The 25,043-nt window shown below is 43.9% G+C and overlaps 2 protein-coding genes across 3 annotated transcripts; one reads left to right on the forward strand and one right to left on the reverse strand.

Annotated features, from left to right (window-relative positions):
- Window positions 1–637: 637 nt before the first annotated feature.
- LOC115133112 (acyl-CoA-binding protein-like) lies at window positions 638–9,012 on the forward strand. Its single transcript, XM_029666020.2, has 4 exons — window positions 638–718; window positions 1,341–1,458; window positions 8,360–8,422; window positions 8,527–9,012. Exons 1-4 carry the CDS (start codon window positions 710–712, stop codon window positions 8,598–8,600), a joined length of 264 nt encoding a protein of 87 aa, XP_029521880.1. The 5' UTR covers window positions 638–709; the 3' UTR covers window positions 8,601–9,012.
- LOC115133109 (secretin receptor-like) lies at window positions 8,648–24,979 on the reverse strand. 2 transcript variants are annotated; one of them, XM_065015566.1, is made up of 11 exons: window positions 22,395–24,979; window positions 21,522–21,617; window positions 16,470–16,567; window positions 16,195–16,298; window positions 15,868–16,000; window positions 14,415–14,568; window positions 14,065–14,241; window positions 10,362–10,453; window positions 10,072–10,112; window positions 9,854–9,895; window positions 8,648–9,722 (listed from the first exon to the last, which is right to left on the reverse strand). In XM_065015566.1, the coding sequence occupies exons 2-7, from the start codon at window positions 21,604–21,606 to the stop codon at window positions 14,177–14,179; spliced, it is 639 nt and encodes a 212-aa protein (XP_064871638.1). In that variant the 5' UTR covers window positions 21,607–21,617; window positions 22,395–24,979; the 3' UTR covers window positions 8,648–9,722; window positions 9,854–9,895; window positions 10,072–10,112; window positions 10,362–10,453; window positions 14,065–14,176. The 2 variants fall into 2 exon arrangements, with proteins under 2 accessions (XP_064871638.1, XP_064871637.1); XM_065015565.1 differs by having other exon boundaries at window positions 14,059–14,241.
- Window positions 24,980–25,043: the final 64 nt, after the last annotated feature.

A 25,043-nucleotide genomic window follows, 5' to 3' on the forward strand; every position in this document is an offset into this window, starting at 1 on the left:
CATTGAATGCACTATAATGTTTAGACTTTACCCGGTCAGAGTCTTTCAAAGATCAAATGTGTGCCAAAGATTGTGAAAATATATTGTCAAAGATTGTGGAAATGTACTATCAAGTCCCATATTGTTGCTGGCACCAAACCGTGGAGGATGGCTCATGTTGTGTTTGTGTTGAAGTTACACTGTTATGTAGGTATAATTTAAATATGTCATTGTATAAAATGTACAAATTATATTGAACAATCAAACTAACCTGTTGTCATGGTGACTCAACGGTACATGTAAAATTGTAAGAGCTATTTTATATTCTCTGACTTACATTATTTTCTTGTATCACTTGTATGGTTCTGTTAAATTCAATAAGTTCCATAGGTTTATTCACGAATTAAATTCCAAGACGTGTATTTTGATAGTGCTTATCGGCAGAATAAACATACTATTTTCCACAACTTACCCATTCTTTGTTATGCAGAAGTTCATGAATGTATTTAATTGCCTCTCACTATCCTTAGTGACCTGGAGATTGACTGTGGACACCTGCTGTCCTCTTGTGGTAGCTATAGGCTATTGCATTTGTCACCTCCCATTTCTTCCGCTATTCCAATGGGATTTGAGGTGTCGCAACCTACTCAAAGGTTAAAGGTAAGACAGAATCACGGAAGTGAGCATTTCCACATGCAAGGAGTAGCTAGGGCTTTTTCTGTGGAACAACATGTCTATGGTAAACAAACGTTTTTTTTTATATATAAATATGTGCAGTTAACTAACCCAAAGTCATCTGTCAAAATGTTACTGATACCTTCCAGGTGTTAATACCTGAATCTGTTATGCATTTATTTTTTTAAATATTTGTAATTTTTTTGCAGTTGATCTGTTATGAATCTACTGCATGTAGCTTAGTGTAGACGTGCATTTTCACTGATGTGTGTGGCACATAGGATTGACTTTGTCATAGTGAGATTCTTTTTTGGTGTTAAGGTATTCATCCTATTTTCAGTCAGTTAGAAATGTTTTTAAGACATGGCACAATGTGGTGTGGAAGACTTCGTTGGCATCAGCTCAGTTGTCATTGTTATAATATACATATTGTCAGTATATATATAACTATCCTTGTGGGTACCAGAAGTCCTCCACAAGGAACATATGAACAAGTGGGGAGATCTTTTCGGTCCCCACAATAATATATATATATTTTTTAAATGTTATGTTAGGGGTTAGATGTAGAGTTAGGGTTAAGGGATAGGTTAATTAAGGTTAGGGGAGTGAGATTTTGGATGGGAATCAATTATTTGGTCCCCACGAGGATAGCAATACAATACTTAATAGTACTTTTTTTTCCCAAGGCTGAATTTGAAAAGGCTGCCGATGCGGTGAGCAGGCTGACCGTACAACCTAGCTACGCTGAACTAGCAGTAATATATGGTTTGTACAAGCAGGCGACACTTGGCAACATCAACACGGGTGAGTCCTTCTGTTCAACCTGTCCTACAGGCTGCACCTCATTGATAAAGCCAAATCCCTGATTATTTCCTAATCTTTCTGGTACCACTTTAAGCATCAAGATATAATGACACAGTGCGTTCGGAAAGTGTTCAGACCCCTTGACCTTTTCCACATTTTGTTACATGACATCCTTATTCTAAAATGGATTTAAAAAATAAAAAACATTTTCCTCATCAATCTACACACACAAACACATAATGACAAAGCAAAAACAGTAGTTTTTTAAAAAATTGCTGCAAATGTGTGTGTATATTTTACCTTTATTTAACTATGCAAGTCAGTTAAGAACAAATTCTTATTTTCAATGACGGCCTAGGAACAGTGGGTTAACTGCCTGTTCAGGGGCAGAACGACAGATTTGTACCTTGTCAGCTCGGGGATTCGAACTTGCAACCTTCCGGGTTGCTAGTCCAACGCTCCAACACTAGGCTACCCTGCCGCCCCGGCATAAAAAAAAAGGAATACCTTATTGACATAAGTATTCAGACCCTTTCATCCTCTGTGGGGACAAACGCGAATCAATCGCTCCGTCCTCAAATTCCGTACTTGTCTCCGTGCTGTTTGTTGCTACTTTGCCATCTGCCAAACTTGAAGGTTTTTACTTTTAATACATTTACCAATGTCTTTGTTTTTTTAAATTCAACTTTTTCACCCGGACGCTTTATCTTTACATGGTTCTACAGGACCTCCACCAGCCGAAAAAGCTAAGTAGTTACATTAACACTGCCATCTAATTGCAGTTGCTGTACTCATAATATACTGAAGAACTATCGCCTTATGGTGAGGATAACTGTGTTGCAAGCACAGCTTCAGATGCAACCGTTCAGCAAGGGCAATTTAAGTGTAGGAAAGGATGAAACAGCATCTGTGCCACCAGTTAAGTACAGATCGTAGTATAAATGTCCCCCGCAGCCAGACCATTTTCTGGAAAGAAATGCTGTCGGCATGCTCAACTGGTATCGCTCATTCAGCCAACAGAAACTTTCAACCGGTTGTCCTGAACAGTTGCCCCTTTGGGCAGGTGATTTTTTAAAAGTGAAAAGAACCAAATTGCAAATATTTCCAGTAAGCCTGAAACTGATCTTTGTGAAAGATAGACAACTGTATGGCAGTCGGCCTGCTTTGATAATTTATTTACTGATAACAACTGAAAAACTCAATCCCCATTGAGCCCGTGTCTGTGCCTCGATCTAGGTTGAACAAAACATGGCGGTGTTCGCCTTAACAATCTCATTGGAATAAAGACCTCTTCCATTCCTGTCATTATTGAAAGCGATTGTGATAATATCTCAAAACAGGACTACTTAATGTTAGACACCTCACTTCCAAGGCAGTCGTAGTCCATGAACTAATCACTGATCATAATCTTGTTGTGATTGGTCGGACTGAAACATGTCTCAAAGCCTGATTTAATTTACTGTGTTAAATGAGGCCTCTCCTCCTGGTTACACTAGTGACCCTATACCCCGCTCATCCCAAAAACATTTGTCACAAGAAATTTGCTCCCTGGTATACAGAAAATTCCTGAGCCCTGAAGCAAGCTTCCAGATAATTGGAACGGAAATGGCGCTCCACCAAACTGCCTTCCAACTAGCTTGGGAAGGCAGTACCATGCAATATCAAAGAGCCCTCACTGCTGCTCAATCACCCTATTTTTCCAACCTAATTGAGGAGAATAAGAACAATTCCCCCCCCCCCCCAAACAAATGTTATCCTGTCGCAAAGCTAAAAATCAGCATTCAACAAGAGAGGATAGCTTTGACTTTAGCAGTGATAAATTCATGAACTTCGATGAAAAGTTCATAATCGTTACAAAGCAAATGACGGACTTCACTTTTGAATCAGAGTATTTCTCCAAAGCTCAGTTGTCCTGAGTCTGCACAGAACTGCCAGGACCTAGGATCAATGGAGACAATAGTTATGGTCTCTAAACTGTCAAGCTGCCTACTGGACCCTATTCCAACTAAACGACTAAAAGAGCAACTTCCTGTGTTTGGCCCTCTTATGTTGAACATAATAAACTGCTCCCTATCCTCTGAATGTGTTCCAAACTCGCTACAAGTGGCAGTAATAAAGCCTCTACTGAAAAGGCCAAACCTTGACCCAGAAAAAGTAAATAACTATTGGCCTATATCGAATCTCCCATTCCTCTCAATTTTTTTTGAAAAAGCTACTGCCTTCCCGAAGACAAATAATGTATACGAAATGCTTCAATCTGGTTTTAGACCCCATCATAGCACTGAGACTGCACTCGTGAAGATGTTAAATTACCTTTTCTAAATGGCATCAGAACAAAGCTCTGCATCGGTCCTCATGCTCCTAAATGTTAGTGCTGTTTTTGACACCATTGATCACCACATTCTTTTGGAGAGATTAGAAACCCTAATTGGTCTACACTGACATGTTCTTGCCTGGTTTGGATCTTATCTGTTGGAAATATATAAGTTTGTCTCTGTCGATGGTTTGTCCTCTGACAAATCAATTGTAAGTTTCGGGGAACCTCAAGGTTCTATTTTAGAACCACTATTGTTTTCACTATATATTCTACCTCTTGGTGATGTCTTTCTGAAACACATTGTCAACTTTCACTACCATGTGGACGACACACAGCTATACATGGGCTTGCTCCTACCTGTCTCTCCGATTTGGTCCTACCGTACATATGCACGGTCACAAGATGCAGGCCTCCTTATTATCCCTATAATTTCTAAGCAAACAGCTGGAGGCAGGGCTTTCTCCTATAGAGCTCCATTGTTATGGAATGATCTGCTTATCAACGTGTGAGACACATACTCAGTCTTTAAGTCCATACTGAAGACTCATCTCTTCAGTAGGTCCTATTATTGAGTGTAGTCTGGCCCAGGGGTGTGAAGGTGAACGGCAAGGCACTGGATCGACAAACTGCCCTTGCTGTCTCTCCACTAGGATTCTCTGCCTCTGGCCCTATTACGGGGGCTGAATCACTGGCTTACTAGTGCTCTTCCATGAATCACTGACGTGGTCTTCCTGTCTGGTTTTGCACCCCCTCTGGCTCGTGCAGTGGATGAGATCTTTGTGTGCTACACCCACCCTTGTCTCAGGGTAGTAAGTTGGTGGTCTGTTGATATCCCTCTAGTGGTGTGGGTGCTGTGCTTTGGCAAAGTGAATGGGGTTATATCCTGCCTTGTTGACCCTGTCTCCCCGGGTATCGTCGGACGGGGCCGCAGTGTCCCCTGACCCACCCCTGTCTGTCTCCATTATCTATGCTGCAATAGTCTATGTGCCAGAGGCCTAGGGTCAGTCTGTTATAATTCTCCTGTCTTATCTGGTGTCCTGTGTGAATTTAAGTATGCTCCCTCTAATTTTCTCTCTCTCACCCCCTATCCCCTCCCTGGAGGACCTGAGCCCTAGGGTCATGCCTCAGGACTACCTGGCCTGATGACTCCTGGCTGTCCCCAGTCCACCTGGTCGTGCTGTTGCTCCAGTTTTAACTGTTCTGCCATGGCTAGGGAAGCCTGACCTGTTCACCAGACGTGCTACCTTGTTCCGTACCTGCTGTTTTCGACTCTTTCTCTACCGCACCTGCTGTCTCGACCTCTGAATGCTCGGCCTACAACCAATGTGATTATTATTTAACCCTGCTGGTCATCTATGAACGTTTAAACATCTTGAAGAACAATCTGGCCTTAGATGGCCTCTCCACCTGGCACAGCCAGAAAAGGACTGGCCACCCCTCAGAGCCTCAGTTTCTTCCTAGGTTCCTTCTTTCTAGGGAGTTTTTCCTTGCCACTGTGCTTCTGCATTGTTTGGGGTTTTAGGCTGGGTGTCTGTATAGCACTTTGTGACATCTGCTGATGTAAAAAGGGCTTTATAATTACATTTGATTGCTATGAGACTTGAAATTGAGCTCAGGTGTATCCTGTTTCCATTGATCATCCTTGATGTTTCTACAACCGGATTGGGGTCCACCTGTGGTAAATTCAATTGATTGGACATGATTTGGAAAGGCACACACCTGTCTATATAAGGTCCCACAGTTGACAGTGCATGTCAGAGTAAAAACAAAGCCATGAGGTCGAAGGAATTGTCCGTAGCGCTCAGAGACAGGATAGTGACGAAACACACTGAGGTGACCAAGAACTCGATGGCCACTGAATGAGCTCCAGAGTTCCTCTGTGAAGATTGGAGAATCTTCCAGAAGGACAACCATCTCTGCAGCACTCTACCAATCAGGCCTTCATGGTAGAGTGGCCAGACTGAAGCCACTCCTCAGTAAAAGGCACAGCTTGGAGTTTGCCAAAAGGCAAAAATATGGGTGTGCCAAGCTTGTAACGTCATACCCAAGAAGACTTGAGGCTGTAATCACTGCCAAAGGTGCTTCAACAAAGTACTGAGTAAAGGGTCTGAATAATTATGTAAATGTTTCATTTCCGTTTTTGTATTTTTTATAAATCTCTAAACCAGTTTTTGCATTGTCATTATGGGTACTGTGTGTAGATTGAGGAAAAGCAACAATTGAATCCATTTTAGAATACGGCTGTAATGTAACAATGTCAAGCGGTCTGAATGCTTTCTGAATGCATTGTACTTATAAGAAGTTGTGAGTTTGGCCAGGAGTTTTGTGGCACTTTGAGGCACTATGCTTTTACTGATATTTCCAGCATTGTCCACTAGTGCTGCTGCAGGTAGGAAATGTTCTGTAATTGGCACAAGCAGTCTTCACTTAATCAATCCATGTCTGGTTGGCGCGGGGATCGCTTAAGCTAAGGAAGGCTTAGCGCTGAATCACACAAAGCCTATTATTTGGCAGGGAATACGATTTGTACACCTCACTTTTCTCAAACTGATCCTCTCCAACGCACTCAGAAGTTGTATTATTTAAGGGCAGTTAAAGGGGACAGTCAATGAAAGTATATTGAAGTGAATTCTGGGAGTAGCCCTGATCAGGACTCGAACCCGGATCCATCGACTGTCAAGCCAACACCTTAACTGTACACCAAGAGGTTTGGACTTCTTGGCGTAACGGTTCATGTGTTGGCTTGACAATCACAGTTTCAAGTCTTGGTTGGGGCTACCGCCAAAGTTTGCTACAACCTATAGTACTTCCATGGTAGGTTTCATTGACTCTCCCCTTAAACTGCCCCTAATTGACAACTTTGGAGTCCGTTGGGGAGGATCAGTTTGAGCAAAGTGAGGTTTAGAATCACTGATCTACAAACAGTATTCCTTGCTAAATAATAGATTTTGTGCGATTTTAAGATTGGCAGAGCTACGCATCCCCTGACTTAGGCCATGCCCATGCCAAACACACAACTGGATAGGGATTAATTGGAGACAGCTTGTGTCAGTTACAGAATTTCCTAGGATTTCCTACCTACATACAGCAAAGCTACTAGATGATGCAGGAAATGCCAATAAAAGTAGTGCCTCAGTGCCCTAACTTCTGACCCTACGTTTAAGCAGTTATCAGCCTTTAAAGTGTCTTACTAAAAGGTGTATAATTTTGCCTCTATATGCATTTCTCAAGAGTTACAGAATGTATTGACTTAACAATTGTTTAGCTGCCTTTTGTCTGTAAGTAAACCGTTTCAAACCATTCAGGGATTGACATTAAGGGTTGCCTTCTTGCCTGTGGCAAGTGACCTGAACAGTTGTACCAGTTACTGTTCAGTCTTTGGGCTGAAATAAAAGATCAGAAAAAAATGTTTCAAATGCACAAAGTGTATTTATCCCAAATGTGTTTACATCCCTGTTAGTGAGCATTTCTCATTTGCCAAGATAATCCATCCACCTGACAGGTGTGGCATATCAAGAAGCTGAGTAAACAGCATGATCATTACACAGGTGCACATTGGACTTGGGGACAAAGGGCCATTAAAATGTGCAGTTTTGTTCCTCCAGGTTTTTACTGAATGTGCAATTGGCATGATGACTGCAGGAATGTACACCAGAGCTGTTGCCAGAGAATTGAATCTTCATTTCTCTACCATAAGCCGTCTCCAACGTTGTTTTAGGGAATTTAGCAGTACGTCCAACTGGCCTCACAAGCGCAGACCACGTGTAACCACGCCACCCCAGGTATTCCACATCTGGCTTCTTCACAAGCTGGATGGTCTGAGACCAGCCACCTGGACAGCTGATGAAACTGTAGTTTTGCAAAACCGAAGAATTTCTGCACAAACTGTCAAAAAGCTTCCCAGGGAAGCTCATCTGTGTGCCAGTCGTTCTCACCAGGGTCTTGACCTAACTCTAGTTTGATGCGTAACCGACTTCAGTAGGCAAATGCTTACCTTCGATGGACACTGGAGAAGTGTCCTCTTCACGTATGAATCGTGTTTTCATCTGTACCAAGCAGAGAGCATTTGTGGGTGAGCGGTTTGCTGATGTCAACGTTCTGAGTAGAGTGCCCCATTGTGGGATTATGGTATGGGCAGGCATAAACTACAGACAACAATCCACAATCAACTGCCTGATCAACCCTATGGGAAGGAGATGTCAGGCTGCATGAGGCAAATGGTAACACCAGATACTGACTGGTTTTCTGATCCACGCCCCTACTTTTTTTTAAAGGTATCTAACCAACATGTATATTTGTATTCCCAGTCATGTAAAATCCATAGATTAGGGCCTAATTAATTTATTTTCAATTGACTGATTTTCCTTTTTATATGAACTGAACTGGAGAAGTTGTTGCTTTTTATATTTTTATTCAGTGTAGCTTATTTTTACATTAACAGTCAAGTGATCATAATCTTCGGGTAACCAAAAAAATACTCCTGACCAATGGGCAAGTGTCTATCAGACTGCCAATACCTGCCAGTTAAAGCAATATTTTTTTTGTTGTAAGAGAACTTTTAAGATGTATGCATTGTGTCCACAGAGCGTCCGGGAATATTTGACTTCCAAGGAAAATCTAAATGGGATGGTTGGAAAGCACAGGAAGGTAAGTATTTTTTTGGACAATGTATTATTCTGCTTTTCCACTCTCTCTGTTTTGAATGTAACACAAATCTTCAATGTGTCCTGTTTCTATTTTCAATCCAATAGGAAAGTCTAAAGAAGATGCCATAAAAGAATACATTGCCTTTGTGGAAGAAATGAAAGCAAAGTATCCAATGTAGAGGTTCTTTAGGACATTTGTGCTCTTTTTTTTTCATTTTTAGAAGCATTTTACAATTAAGCAATAATGCCTGAGGGGGTGTGGTATTATGGCCTCCGCTTTGCGTTGTGCCTAAGAACAGCCCTTAGCCATGGTATATTGGTCATATACCACAAATCCCAGAGGTGCCTTATTGCTATTATAAACTGGTTACCAATGTAAACATTACAGTAAAAATAAAATGCTTTGTCATATCCGTGGTATAAGATCTGATATACCATGGTTGTCAGCCGATCAGGACTCGAACCACACAGTTTATAATAGGTTACAATGAACAAGAAGAAAAGGGACCAAATCTGAGATTTTACATGGGTAAAGTGTTTAGAGATAACCAAGATGACTGGTCTAACCAACGCTCACCAGCAATTTGCTTATCCTGTTGAAAATGTGCAGCCCTTGATCTGGGTATTTATTTCAGAAAATGTATAAAAAATAAATGAAAATAGAGTACATTGGTGCAAAAGAACAGTAAATTATGTTTCTTAAAATATCTGTCTTCCAAGTATAATAAAAACGGATCATTTTCAATCATGCTTATAAATTCTCTGGACTAAAGGCTGGTCATAACCAGACCTCTTTCCAGGAGTTCTCTTTCACATGATGATGAAGAGCTGAGTCCTACTACTTACTTTTTGAATATGTTCTTGTTTCTTAGGATTTCCACTGAACCCAAATGTCCTAGATCTTTAAGGCCTGGTCCACTGTCCATAGTCCTAGAAATGTTGCTTGAGGGAATGGCAAAAATCACAGTACAGTGCTGTTTCCCATGCCATGTCCAAGTCTTCAAGTGTGGCCAAGTGATTCTGTGGACCATTCCTCAAGTTCTAGAACTTAAGTTCCCTTGATGTCTTGAGAGTCATCTGTATAAGTGTTTTTAACCGGTATGTCTAGATCTCCAGTGATTGGTGGGGAGTGTGGGGGGGGTCTAAGGTCATGCCAGGCTGGCTGGTCTGGAACAGGGAAGCAAGGAGACCTGGGTAAGGGGAGAGACACTTTGGCTCATGGAACCATGCTGTCTGGGCTCCTCGTGTAGATGCTGCTTCAGCCTCCACCTGCGCCATCTCCTCTGTACCTCATACTGTACCTGTGTTTGGAGGGGATAGTGTATCATCGAGCACTAGTTAATCAGGGCTGCTGCCTAATATTAGCAATTGCCCATTTATACCACTTATTTCAACTTGCATAATAGTTTTGAGAAATGGGCAAAAAACCTACCTCCCTATTTAGAAAACAGCATAGAACAGCAACTCCAAAGCCCTGAAAAGGAATAAAGGGGAATTTAGACATCAATTAGTATTCCCGCAAAGTAAAAAAAGAAAAGTCAGTGAAAATTACTTGTGTTGATGCAAGAGCCAGCTCAACAAAGGTCCATATTTTGTATGTTAAACCACTGACTTTGATGGGTAAGAAGGCAAAGAGGATGTAGTACACACCAAAGAGGGTCACCAAAAGAAAAGTCGATTTGGTAAGTCTCCTGAAAATATCCAAGGAAAATGTTCAATTTTACAATACACAAAAGACACGACTCAATACTGTACACATGTTTTGAGAGATTCCATTAGTTTGCCATTGTGCTGGTCATTCAGGTTTGACTGGGAAACGCTTACAGAATGTTAACACTGGTTCTGTAACACTGTTAGCAATTAAGTCATTATTTTAGCCTACAAAATAAACATCCTTAATGCTTTGGTAATGGTACAGTATGGTCATGTTGACAACTCACTTGTATTGGCTGAATTCATTTCCATGCATGTCTGGCATCTGTAGTTTTCCCACCAGAATTCTTAAGATGCTCAGAAAAAATACCAAATTAATCTGCAATGGAATGGCAACAAATGATTACCGTAGGGAGTAAAAGTAATATTTACATAATCAGTTATAAAAAACAAAACAAATTGTATGTCACATACGCCGGATACAATGGTGGAGACTAACAGTGACGATGCTTGCTTACGAGCCCTTTCCAACAATGCAGTAAAAAGAAATACAAAGAATGAAGCTAAAGTGCATTTGGAAAGTATTCAGAACCCTTGACTTTTTCCACATTTTGTTTGTTACAGCTTTACTCAAATAGATTACATTTATTTCTTCCCCCCTCATTAATCTACACCCCATAATGACAAAGCAAAAACAGGTTTTTAGAAAGTGTATTTAAAAAAAATACATCACATTTACATAATTATTCAGACCCTTTACTCAGTACGGTGTTGAAGCAACTTTTGGCAGAAAAGTTCTAGGGTATGACACTACAAGCTTGGCACATCTATACTTGGGGAGTTTCTCCCATTCTTCTCTGCAGATAACCAAGACAACGCAGGAGTGTGTGCTTAGGATCGTTGGCAAAGGTTCACCTTCCAACAGGACAATGTCTGAAGTCCTGAGTGCTCTGGAGCAGGTTGTCATCAAGGATCTCTCTGTGCTTTGCTTCGTTCTGACTAGTCTCCCAGTCGCTGCCGCTGAAAAACATCCCCACAGCATGATCCTGCCACCACCATGCTTCACTGTAGAGATGTTGCCAGGTTTCCTTCATACGTGACGATTGGCATTCAGGCCAAGGAGGACAATCTTGGTTTCATCAGAATCTTGTTTCTCATGGTTTGAGTCCTTTAGGTGCCTTTTGGCAAACTCCAAGCGGGTTGTCATGTGCTTTTTACTTATGGCCACTATACCATAAAGGCCTGATTGGTGAAGTGTTGCAGAGATGGTTGTCCTTCTGGAAGTTTCTCATCTCCACAGAGGAACTCTGGAGCTCTGTCAGTAACAATCAGGTTCTTGGTCACCTCCCTGAAGGCCCTTCTTCCACAATTGCTCAGTTTGGCCGGGAAGCCAGCTCTAGGAAGAGTCTTGGTTGTTCCAAACATCTTCAATTAAAGAATGATGGAGGCCACTGTGTTCATGGGGACCTTCAATGCTGCAGACATGTTTTGGTACCCTTCCCCAGATCTGTGGCTCGACACAATCCTGTCTCGGAGCATTACGGACAATTCCTTCGACCTCATAGCTTGGTTTTTGCTCTGACGTGCACTGTCAATTTTGGGACCTTATATAGACAGGTGTGTGCCTTTCCAAATAATGTCCAATCAATTGAATTTACCACAGGTGGACTCCAATCAAGTTTTAAAAACATATCAAGAATGATCAACGGGACTCAATTTCGAGTCTCATAGCAAAGGGTCTGAATACTTAAGTAAACAAGGTATTTCAGTTTCACTTTGAATGATTTTGAAAAATTCCTGTTTTGACTTTGTCATTATGGAGTATTTTGTGTATATTTGAATACATTTTTTTCTCATCAATCTATTTTAGAATAAGGCTGTAACATAACAATGTGGAAAAAGTCAAGGTGTCTGAATTTCCGAATGCACTGCAACAGGGAGTACCAGATCAATGTGCAGGGGTATGAGGGACCGTATTTGAGGTAGATATAGACACGAAGGCTGGATTAGGCATCAGGATAGATCATAATAGAAGTCAAATAAAGCTTTAGAGTAGCAGCATATGAGTGTGTGTTGTCAGTGTGTGTGTGGTTTTTCTTGTGTACCAAACATTAAGAACACCTGCCCTTTCCATGACATAGACTGACCAGGTGAAAGCTATGATCCCTTATTGATATCACTTGTTAAATCCACTCCAATCAGTGTAGATGAAGGGGAGGAGACAACATATTGTGTATGTGTGCCATTCAGAGGGTGAATGGGCAAGACAAAAGATTTAGGTGCCTTTGAATGTGGAATGGTAGTAGGTGCACCGGTTTGAATGTGTCAAGAAATGCAACACTGCTGGGTTTTTCATGCTCAACAATTTCCTTTGTGTATCAAGAATGCTCCACTACTTAAAGGACATCCAGACAACTTGACACAATTGTGGGAATCATTGGAGTCAACGTGGGCCAGCATCTCTGTGGAACACTTTTGATACCTTGTAGTCCATGCCCTGACCAATTAAGGCTGTTCTGAGGGCAAAAAAGAGGGTGCAACTCAATATTAGGGAAGTGTTCCTAATGTTTTGTGCACTTGGTATGTGTATATACAGTCAAACGTTTGGACACCAACTCATTCAAGGGTTTAAAAAAAAAAGAAGACTTTTCTTCATTGTAGAATAATAGTGAAGACATCAAAACTATGAAATTACACATGGAATCATGTTAAACAAATCAAAATGTGAGATTCTTCAAGGTAGCCACCCTTTGCCTTGATGACAGCTTTGCACACTCTTGGCATTCTCTCAACCAGCTTCATGAGGTAGTCACCTGGAATGCATTTCAATTAAGAGGTGTGCCTTGTTAAAAGTTAATTTGTGGAATTTCTTTACTTTTTAATGTGTTTGAACCAATCAGTTGTGTTGTGACAAGGTAGGGGTGGTATACAGAAGATAGCCCTATTTGGTAAAAGACCAAGTCCGTGTTATGGCAAGAACAGCTCAAATAAACAAAGGCAAACGACATTCCATCATTACTTTAAGACATGAAGGTCAGTCAATGCGGAACATTTCAAGAACTTTGAAAGTTTCTTCAAGTGCAGTCACGAAAACCATCAAGCTCTATGATGAAACTGGCTCTCGTGAGGACCGACACAGGAAAGGAAGACCCAGAGTTACCTCTGCTGCAGAGGATAAGTTCAGTAGAGTTTAACGTCACCTCAGATTGCAGCCAAATAAATGCTTCACTGAGTTCAAGTAACAGATACATCTCAACATCAATTGTTCAGAGGAGACTGTGTGAATCAAGCCTTCATGGTTGAATTGCTGCAAAGAAACCACTACTAAAGACACCAATAAAAGAGACTTGCTTGGGCCAAGAAACACGAGCAATGGACATTAGACCGGGGGAAATATGTTCTTTGATCTGATGAGTCCAAATTTGAGATTTTTGGTTCTAACAGCTGTGTATTTGTGAGATATGGAGTAGGTGAACAGATGATCTCTGCATGTGTGGTTCCCATCGTGAAGCACGGAGGAGGTGGTGTGATGGTGCTTTGCTGGTGACACTGTCAGTGATTTATTTAGAATTCAAGGCACACTTAACCAGCATGGCTACCACAGCATTCTGCAGCGATACGCCTCCCATCTGGTTTGCACTTAGTGGGACTGTCATTTGTTTTTCAACAGGACAATAACACAACACACCTCCAAGCTGTGTAAGGGCTATTTGACCATGAAGGAGAGTGATGGAGTGCTGCATAAGATGACTTGGCCGCCACAATCACCCAACCTCAACCCAATTGAGATGGTTTGGTATGAGTTGGACAACAGAGTAAAGGAAAAGCAGCTAACAAGTGCTCAGCATATGTGGATACTCCTAGACTGTTGGAAAGCATTCCAGGTATAGCTGGTTGAGAGAATGCCAAGAGTGTGCAAAGCTGTCATCAAGGCACAGGGTGGCTCCTTTGAAGGGTCAGCGTGGCGGAGGTGTTGTTGCCTACCCTCACCATCTGGGGCCGGCCTGTCAGGAAGTCCAGGATCCAGTTGCATGTATGTGAACAATGATGATGCAATTGTCATAGACTATTTTAAACAGATGACATCCCATTCATCTGTATCTCACCCTTCATCCTCATAGAAGTATTTTGCCAAGCCCCAGGATACAATGACAATCATTGGCAAACCTATGTAGGAAAACAAAATAGAAACGGTTTAGTTAAAACCAACCCTCTCATTTCAGTTAATAGTTCACTATCAAGTCTGTCTTTTAACAGATCAAAATGACATGACATTGCTAGATGACAATGACATGGTATCAGTAGTGTTGTTGTAATGTAGAGGGGACAGGTGTCCGTACCCCAGCCCAGGATGATGTACCACCAAAGGTGTTTCTTCTTGGAGAAGAAGGAGACGCTGACCAGGGTATGGAGGTAGTGTCCCTCCACCAGCAGCCAGCTGTAGTTAGCCATGATGCAGTAGTTGGAGAACATCACCACTAACTTACACACTACCTACAGGATATGATGAGAAAAGATATATACACTACATGACCAAAAGTATGTGGACAACTGTTAGTCAAACATCTCATTCCAAAATCATAGGTATTCATGTGGAGTTGGGTCCCCCCCAATTGCTGCAAAAACTGTCTCTACTCTTCTGGGAAGGCTTTCCACTAGATGTTGGAACATTGCTGCGGGGACTTGCTTTCATTCAGCCACAAGAGCATTAGTGAGGTGGGGCACTGATGTTGGGCGATTAGGCCAGGCTCACAGTTGGCGTTCCAATTCATCCCAAAGGTGTTTGATGGGGTTGAGGTCAGAGATCTGTGCAGGCCAGTCAAGTTCTTCCACACCGATCTCGACAAACCATTTCTGTATGGACCTTGCTTGGGCATGAGGGCATTGTCATGCTGAAACAAAAAAGGGCCTTCCCCAAACTGTTTCCACAAAGTTGGAAGTACAGAACTGTCTAGAATGTCATTGTATGCTGTAGCGTTAAGATTTCCCTTCACTGGAACTAAGGGGCCTAGCCCGAACCATGAAAAACAGACCACTATTCGTCCTCTACCAAACTTTACAGTTGGCACTATGCATTGGGGCAGGTAGCGTTCTCCTGGCATCCGCCAAACCCAGATTAATCCTTCGGACTGCCAGATTGTAAAGCGTGTTTCATCACCCCAGGGAACGCATTTCCACTGCTCCAGAGTCTAATGGCGGTGGTCTTTAACACCACTCCAGTCAACACTTGGCATTGCACATGGAAAACCCATTTCATGAAGCTCCCGACAAACAGTTATTGTGCTGATGCTGCTTCCAGAGGCAGTATGGAACTAAGTAGTGAGTGTTGCAACCGAGGACAGACAATTTTTACAGTTGACCGGGGCAGCTCTAGCAGGACGGAAATTTGATGAACTGACTTGTTGGAAAGGTGGTATCCTATGATGGACGGTGCCTCGTTGAAAGTCACAGAGCTCTTCAGTAAGGCTATTCTACTGCCAATGTTTGTCTATGGAGATTCCATGGCTGTGTGCTCGGTTTTATACACCTATAAGCAATGGGTGTGGCTGAAATAGCCGAATCCACTCACTTGAAGGGTTGTCCACATACTTTTGTGTGTATATAGGAGCGGTATTTTAGTATGTTCATATCATGTTGAAAGATGAATAACTTTTATCAAAACAAGGATTTTTTTCAAGAGTTACAAAAGTAAGTTATTCCACTTTCACACACTAAATTACTAATTTCTCTATCAATGTGTTCATCCATTCACACATGCATTGACAGTCACTACAAAGGACAGTAGATACGTACTGGGTAGTCATCACAGTGGTAGAAGTCTTCATCGGTGAAGAGCACAGAGTCTTTGATGAAGATGAAGGTAGCACGCAGGATGAAGGAAACAAAGAGTTGGATGTGGATGTAGTTTCTGGTGCAGTGCAGTTTCCTAGACAACAGGAAAAGTGTAAAAGCAGTTTGAAATGTCCTCCTTGACCAACATGCTTTTGTAATATGTTTAATCCCCCACTGAGACCCAATATTAAGATACGCATGTTGGTTACAGCGTAGTTTACTGGGTACCCAAATGGATTATCACATTTTCATCATAACAGTTCTTAGACTTGATTCTCTGTTTCTCACCTAAAGAGACAGAGGATGGCGATGGTGAGAGAGAGTAGAGAGAGAGCGTAGCCTGCAGTGTACATGGTCTTCACATAGGGGAAGTACATGTGGGAGTCATGTGACTGGGAGGAAAAAGAGACCTGGGGTAAGAATTGTTTTACATAAATTGTCTGTATTGTTAAATCAATGCTCAACACTTATATGGCTTTCCCTTATTTTTAAGTACTTGTCCTGCATCAAATTAAATAAAAAAACATTGATGTAGCACATACTAAAAGTACACATGTACCCACCTCTCCAAGTAAGTGGAAGGTTTCGTTGAAACATGCATGCTCATAAGGAGGGAATGGGTCCGTCCAGCCCGTGTCTGTGCAGTTCCGGTACACTTTACCTGGAAAATAATACAGCCTCATCAATACTTACTATACTGTTCAAATAAACTAATTATGTCCGGGAAAATAGTCGGCATCAGAGTAAAAAACATTGACCATAGAACATACCTAAGATTTTCTAAGACCTACGTAGTACGCAGGTTCAATCTCTCAGGTATTTTAGTGCAGGCAGTAGTTATTGCAGGCTTCATTTGTGTTACGTAAGGTTGTCATAAAAACACTTATTGATGCCTCTGTTTCCACAAGCAGACCTTTTTTGAACTCTATACCACTCCTCTGTCCTTTTAGTCTATCGCCTGTATGAGCATCCATCAACAATTTAGGGTACAAGGACAAACATTTTTGTATTGAATGGAAACAAATTATCTTGTTGATGGATCATTAACTAACACACACATAACAGCCAGGGGTGTGGGTCTAACACATAACAGCCAGGGGTGGGGGTCTAACACATCGTAACAGCCTGGGGTGGGGGTCTAACACATAACAGCCAGGGGTGGGGGTCTAACACATCGTAACAGCCTGGGGTGGGGGTCTAACACATAACAGCCTGGGGTGGGGGTCTAACACATAACAGCCAGGGTGGGGGTCTAACACATCGTAACAGCCTGGGGTGGGGGTCTAACACATAACAGCCAGGGGTGGGGTCTAACACAACATAACAGCCAGGGGTGGGGTGGGGGTCTAACACATAACAGCCAGGGGTGGGGTCTAACACATAACAGCCATGGGTGTGGGTCTAACACATAACAGCCAGGGGTGGGGTCTAACACATCGTAACAGCCTGGGGTGGGGGTCTAACACATAACAGCCAGGGGTGGGGGTCTAACACATCATAACAGCCTGGGGTGGGGGTCTAACACATCGTAACAGCCAGGGGTGGGGTGGGGGTCTAACACAACATAACAGCCAGGGGTGGGGGTCTAACACATCAAAACAGCCAGGGGTGGGGTGGGGTCTAACACATCGTAACAGCCAGGGGTGGGGGTCTAACACAACATAACAGCCAGGGGTGGGGTGGGGTCTAACACATCAAAACAGCCAGGGGTGGGGTGGGGTCTAACACATAACATCCAGGGGTGGGGGTCTAACACATAACAGCCAGGGTGGGGTGGGTTCTAACACATAACAGCCAGGGTGGGGTCTAACACAACATAACAGCCAGGGGTGGGGTGGGGTCTAACACATAACAGCCAGGGGTGGTGGTCTAACACATCATAACAGCCAGGGGTGGGGTGGGGTCTAACACAACATAACAACCAGGGGTGGGGTGGGGTCTAACACATCATACCAGCCAGGGGTGGGGTGGGGTCTAACACAACATAACAGCCAGGCGTGGGGTGGGGGTCTAACACATCATAACAGCCAGGGGTGGGGTGGGGGTCTAACACATCGTAACAGCCAGGGGTGGGGGTCTAACACAACATAACAGCCAGGGGTGGGGTGGGGTCTAACACATCAAAACAGCCAGGGGTGGGGTGGGGTCTAACACATAACATCCAGGGGTGGGGGTCTAACACATAACAGCCAGGGGTGGGGTGGGTTCTAACACATAACAGCCAGGGTGGGGTCTAACACAACATAACAGCCAGGGGTGGGGTGGGTTCTAACACATAACAGCCAGGGGTGGGGGTCTAACACAACATAACAGCCAGGGGTGGGGTGGGGGTCTAACACATAACAGCCAGGGGTGGTGGTCTAACACATCATAACAGCCAGGGGTGGGGTGGGGGTCTAACACAACATAACAACCAGGGGTGGGGTGGGGTCTAACACATCATACCAGCCAGGGGTGGGGTGGGGGTCTAACACAACATAACAGCCAGGCGTGGGGTGGGGGTCTAACACATCATAACAGCCAGGGGTGGGGTGGGGGTCTAACACAACATAACAACCAGGGGTGGGGTGGGGGTCTAACACATCATACCAGCCAGGGGTGGGGTCTAACACAACATAACAGCCAGGCGTGGGGTGGGGTCTAACACATAACAGCCAGGGGTGGTGGTCTAACACATCATAACAGCCAGGGGTCGGGTGGGGTCTAACACATCATAACAGACAGGGGTGGTGGTCTAACACAACATAACAGCCAGGGGTGGGGTCTAACACATAACAGCCAGGGGTGGGGTGGGAGTCTAACACATAACAGCCAGGGGTGGCGTGGGGTCTAACACATCATAACAGCCAGGGGTGGGGGTCTAACACAACATAACATCCAGGGGTGGGGTGGGGTCTAACACATCATAACAGACAGGGGTGGGGGTCTAACACAACATAACAGCCAGGGGTGGGGTGGGTGTCTAACACAACATAACAGCCAGGGGTGGGATGGGGTCTAACACATCATAACAGCCAGGGGTGGGGTGGGGGTCTAACACATCATAACAGACAGGGGTGGGGGTCTAACACATCATAACAGCCAGGGGTGGGGTGGGGGTCTAACACATCATAACAGACAGGGGTGGGGGTCTAACACATCATAACAGCCAGCCAGGGGTGGGGTGGGGGTCTAACACATCATAACAGACAGGGGTGGGGGTCTAACACATCATAACAGCCAGGGGTGGGGTGGGGGTCTATAACACAACATAACAGCCAGGGGTGGGGTGGGGTCTAACACATAACAGCCAGGGGTGGGGTGGGGTCTAACACATCATAACAGCCAGGGGTGGGGATCTAACACATCATAACAGCCAGGGGTGGGGTGGGGGTTTAACACATAACAGCCAGGGGTGGGGGTCTAACACATCATAATAGCCAGGGGTGGGTTTTGGGTCTAACACATCATAACAGCCAGGGGTGGGGTGGGGGTCTAACACATCATAACAGCCAGGGGTGGGGGTCTAACACAACATAACAGCCAGGGGTGGGGTGGGGTCTAACACATAACAGCCAGGGGTGGTGGTCTAACACATCATAACAGCCAGGGGTGGGGTGGGGTCTAACACAACATAACAACCAGGGGTGGGGTGGGGGTCTAACACATCATACCAGCCAGGGGTGGGGTGGGGGTCTAACACAACATAACAGCCAGGCGTGGGGTGGGGTCTAACACATCATAACAGCCAGGGGTGGGGTGGGGGTCTAACACAACATAACAACCAGGGGTGGGGTGGGGGTCTAACACATCATACCAGCCAGGGGTGGGGTGGGGGTCTAACACAACATAACAGCCAGGCGTGGGGTGGGGGTCTAACACATAACAGCCAGGGGTGGTGGTCTAACACATCATAACAGCCAGGGGTCGGGTGGGGGTCTAACACATCATAACAGACAGGGGTGGTGGTCTAACACAACATAACAGCCAGGGGTGGGGTCTAACACATAACAGCCAGGGGTGGGGTGGGGTCTAACACATCGTAACAGCCAGGGGTGGGGGTCTAACACAACATAACAGCCAGGGGTGGGGTGGGGGTCTAACACATCAAAACAGCCAGGGGTGGGGTGGGGGTCTAACACATAACATCCAGGGGTGGGGGTCTAACACATAACAGCCAGGGGTGGGGTGGGGGTCTAACACATAACAGCCACGGGTGGGGTGGGTTCTAACACATAACAGCCAGGGGTGGGGGTCTAACACAACATAACAGCCAGGGGTGGGGTGGGTTCTAACACATAACAGCCAGGGGTGGGGGTCTAACACAACATAACAGCCAGGGGTGGGGGGGTCTAACACATAACAGCCAGGGGTGGTGGTCTAACACATCATAACAGCCAGGGGTGGGGTGGGGGTCTAACACAACATAACAACCAAGGGTGGGGTGGGGTCTAACACATCATACCAGCCAGGGGTGGGGTGGGGGTCTAACACAACATAACAGCCAGGCGTGGGGTGGGGGTCTAACACATCATAACAGCCAGGGGTGGGGTGGGGGTCTAACACAACATAACAACCAGGGGTGGGGTGGGGGTCTAACACATCATACCAGCCAGGGGTGGGGTGGGGGTCTAACACAACATAACAGCCAGGCGTGGGGTGGGGGTCTAACACATAACAGCCAGGGGTGGTGGTCTAACACATCATAACAGCCAGGGGTCGGGTGGGGTCTAACACATCATAACAGACAGGGGTGGTGGTCTAACACAACATAACAGCCAGGGGTGGGGGTCTAACACATAACAGCCAGGGGTGGGGTGGGAGTCTAACACATAACAGCCAGGGGTGGCGTGGGGGTCTAACACATCATAACAGCCAGGGGTGGGGGTCTAACACAACATAACATCCAGGGGTGGGGTGGGGGTCTAACACATCATAACAGACAGGGGTGGGGGTCTAACACAACATAACAGCCAGGGGTGGGGTGGGTGTCTAACACAACATAACAGCCAGGGGTGGGATGGGGGTCTAACACATCATAACAGCCAGGGGTGGGGTGGGGGTCTAACACATCATAACAGACAGGGGTGGGGGTCTAACACATCATAACAGCCAGGGGTGGGGTGGGGGTCTAACACATCATAACAGACAGGGGTGGGGGTCTAACACATCATAACAGACAGGGGTGGGGGTCTAACACATCATAACAGCCAGGGGTGGGGTGGGGGTCTAACACATCATAACAGACAGGGGTGGGGGTCTAACACATCATAACAGCCAGGGGTGGGGTGGGGGTCTATAACACAACATAACAGCCAGGGGTGGGGTCTAACACATAACAGCCAGGGGTGGGGTGGGGGTCTAACACATCATAACAGCCAGGGGTGGGGATCTAACACATCATAACAGCCATTTCATAACAGCCAGGGGTGGGGTCTAACACATCATAATAGCCAGGGGTGGGTTTTTTAACACATCATAACAGCCAGGGGTGGGGTGGGGGTCTAACACATCATAACAGCCAGGGGTGGGTTTTGGGTCTAACACATCATAACAGCCAGGGGTGGGGTTGGGGTCTAACACATAACAGCCAGGGGCGGGGGTCTAACACCAGGGGTGGGGTGGGGGTCTCTCACCTTCTGATTTGAAGAAATCGGGACAGTTGTGTGATGCAGTTTCCCCTACAAAAGCAGGAGACCAGCAATTCAAGTGGTCCCACATACCCTTGCAGTCTGAATAAGAAAAACAAATCAGGTACAGTCTTCTTTTTTCTCTCAAATTCTAATCATCAAAGTGTGTCAAATGTTGGGGGGGGGGGGGGGGGGGATACATGTGTTTGGTGGTTTGTTGTCATGCATTTTAAGGCAAACAGTACAACGGCAGTCCTCGTTTGATCGTTGTGAATCATTTACATTTGAGTCATTTAGCAGACGCTCATATCCAGAGTGATTTACAGGAGCAATTGGAGTTAAGTGCCTTGCTCAAGGACACGTCGACAGATTTTTCACCTAGTCGGTTTCGGGATTTCTAACCAGTGACTTTTCAGTTACTTGCTCAACACTCTTAGGCTACCTGCCGACCATAGTACAGTAATAACAAGAGGAGCAAGACAAACATCTCTGATAATGAGCTGTTCTCACCATCATGACAGTAACGTTGAACTCAAAGGGGGCAAGTAACCACAATGATAATCCGGTATGTTGAGATGTAACCTACTCTACTGCCACTAGAGAGAAACCTAGTCCACTGTCAAACTGGCCTGGTTCCCAGTGATGTACTGATGTGTGGTGCTGTTTCAGATTTTGATACCTGTGGGACTGGAAATGATTATACTCTTATGTGGTATGCATACCATATAATGCCATTAAAAAAAAAAATCTAAGAACATGGACTATTATGGAATAGAGAAGGAACATGTTGCCCTATATTTGTTTAGCTTAGGAAAACATGACAAACCATGCTGGGTGTGAATTTCTAAGGGGGAAAAAATACAAACGGTCTCATCTCACCTGGTTGGGGAGTTTTGGACACATTATGCAGTTGCAACTCATGAAGGCACCGCTCCTCCTCTCTAATAAGAATGATGTACGGCTCACAGTCTGCTTGAACCTTTCACAGTTGAAAAGAAAAAGAATGTGTGCATGTGTCATCTCCCCATAGCCTACAGTGCCTTCAGAAGGTATTCACACCCCTTGACTTTTTCCACATTTTGTTGTTAGACTGAATTTAGAATGGATTAAATTTAGTTTTTTTTTGTCACTGGAATTAAGTGGAATTGTGTTTTTTTAAAAAATGTTTACAAGTTAATAACAAGCTGAAATGTCTTGAGTCAATAAGTATTGTTATGGCAAGCCTAAATAAGTTCAGGAGTAAACATATGTTAACAAGTTTCATGTTTTTTTAAATGTTTTTTTATGACTACCTCATCTCTGTACCCCACACATACAATTATCTGTAAGGTCCCTCAGTCGAGCAGTCAATTTCAAACACAGATTCAACCAGAAAACCATGGAGGTTTTCCAATGCCTCGCAAAGAAGGGCACCTATTGGTAGATGGGTAAAAATGTTAAAAAGCAGATATTGAATATCCATTTGAGCATGGTGAAGTTATTAATTACACTTTGGATTGTGTATCAATACACCCATTGACTACAAAGATACAGGCGTTCTTCCTAACTCAGTTGCTGGAGTGGAAGGAAACCACTCAGGGATTTCGCCATGGGGCCAATGATGACTTTAAAACAGTTAGAGTTTAATAGCTGTGGTAGGAGGAAACTGAGGATGGATCAACATTGTAGTTACTCCACAATACTAACTTTAATTGACAGAGTGAAAAAAGGAAGCATGTACAGAACAAAAATATTCCAAAATATGCATCCTGTTTGCAACAAGGCACTAAAGTAATACAGCAAAGAATTTCGCAAAACAATGTACTTTTTGTCCTGAATACAAGGTGTTATGTTTGGGGGAAATTCAACACAACACATATGGAGAGGACCACTCTCCATATTTTCAAGCATAGTGGTGGCTGCATCATGTTATGGGTATGCTTGTAATCGTTGGAATGGGCACAGGCAAAATCCTTGAAGAAAACCTGATTATGTGTGCTTTCCACCAGACACTGGGAGATTAATTCACATTTCAGCAGGACAATGACCTAAAACATAAGGCCACATCTACACTGGAGTGTTCCTGAATTGCCGAGTTACAGTTTTGATTTAAATCTGCTTTAAAACCTATGGCAAGATTTGAAAATGGTTGTCTAGCAATGATCAACAACCTATTTGACAGAGCTTGAAGAATTCTGAAAAGAACAATGGGTAAATGTTTCACAATCCTGCTGTGGAAAACTCTTAGAGAGACTTACCCAGAAAAGACCAACAGCTGTAGACTCTGCCAAATGTGAAAATAATACACACTGAGTATAACAAACATTAGGAACACCTTCCTAATATATATATAATATAAATATATATATATTTGTTGTTTTTTTACAAAATGTTAGACCTCCCTCACGCTTTTATATTAAAGTATTATGTAGATCATTGACTAAAATAAATAAATATGTATCCCACTTTGTAACAACAAAATGTGGAAAAGGTCAAGGGGTGTGAATCATTTCTGAGTGTATAACACATAAAAAAATATTCCTTAGTTTGTAATTTTCTCAAAATCTAAAGGCATAACCTTCAAACCTAGATTCTCTTTCCATGACATAGTAGACTGACCAGGTGAAAGCTATGATCCATTATTGATGTCACTTGTTAAATCCACTTCAAATCAGTATATAAAGGTACGGAATCAGGTTAAAGAAGGATTGTGAAGCCTTGAGACATGGATTGCGTGTGTCAATTCAAATGTGAATGGGCAAGACAAAATATTTAAGTGCCTTTGACCAGGGTATGGTAGTAGTTGCCAGGTGCACCAGTTTGAGTGTGTCAAGAACTGCAGCACTGCTGGGGGTTTCCACGCGCAACAGTTTCCCGTGTGTATTAAGAATGGTCCAGACCAGACATCCAGGTATCTTGGCACAATTGTGGGAAGCATTGGATTCAACATGGGCCAGCATCCCTGTGGAAAGCTTTCGACACCTTGTAGAGTCCATGTCCTGACGAACTGAGGCTGTTCTGAGGGCAAAAAGGGGTGCAACTCAGTATTAGGAAGGTGTTCCTAATGTTTCGTACACTCAGTGTATAAGTATGTACCTCTTCCAAACATGCCCAGCTGTTTCAAACACACGCCTGTATTCTTACCTTCATGTACATGCCCAGTAGGATTCCAATAATTCCAATATGCATTTTGTCAGTCACAAGCATTATTTACCAGTAAACTGTAACCTAATTATAGACTTGAATGAACTGTAAGCCGACTTTCGGTACTAAAAGTCTGAAATAATCGTCCAATTCAAAGCAGCAAGCCATCAATCAGCATCCACTGGCTTTGTCCAAACCAACTGCATGTTTTGTTTGTGCAGTTCTTACAACTGACCTTTTTAATAATAGACTAGTAACAAAGACAATATTATATGAAGATAAGCAGAAACTGCTTCTCCAATAGAAATTCCCGATAACGCTTGTAGGCGAAGGCATGGCGATGTTGGCTCGCTAAACTCATGTGCAGAAATACCATTGGGTCTAATGGTCGTCTCACGCTGAACT

The sequence above is a fragment of the Oncorhynchus nerka genome, unplaced genomic scaffold (genome assembly GCF_034236695.1).
Source record: "Oncorhynchus nerka isolate Pitt River unplaced genomic scaffold, Oner_Uvic_2.0 unplaced_scaffold_73___fragment_2___debris, whole genome shotgun sequence".
NCBI classification, from domain to species: domain Eukaryota; kingdom Metazoa; phylum Chordata; class Actinopteri; order Salmoniformes; family Salmonidae; genus Oncorhynchus; species Oncorhynchus nerka.

Coding starts and splice junctions, on each gene's coding strand:
- LOC115133112 (XM_029666020.2), top strand. Junction 1,459..8,359: donor ACTTGGCAACATCAACACGG/GTGAGTCCTTCT, acceptor TTGTGTCCACAG/AGCGTCCGGGAATATTTGAC. Junction 8,423..8,526: donor TGGTTGGAAAGCACAGGAAG/GTAAGTATTTTT, acceptor TCAATCCAATAG/GAAAGTCTAAAGAAGATGCC.
- LOC115133109 (XM_065015566.1), bottom strand. CDS start 21,606: ATGTGGGACCACTTGAATTGCTGGTCTCCTGCTTTTGTAGGGGAAACT. Junction 16,299..16,469: donor CCTTCCACTTACTTGGAGAG/GTGGGTACATGT, acceptor TTTTCCTCCCAG/TCACATGACTCCCACATGTA. Junction 16,001..16,194: donor GCCATCCTCTGTCTCTTTAG/GTGAGAAACAGA, acceptor CCTGTTGTCTAG/GAAACTGCACTGCACCAGAA.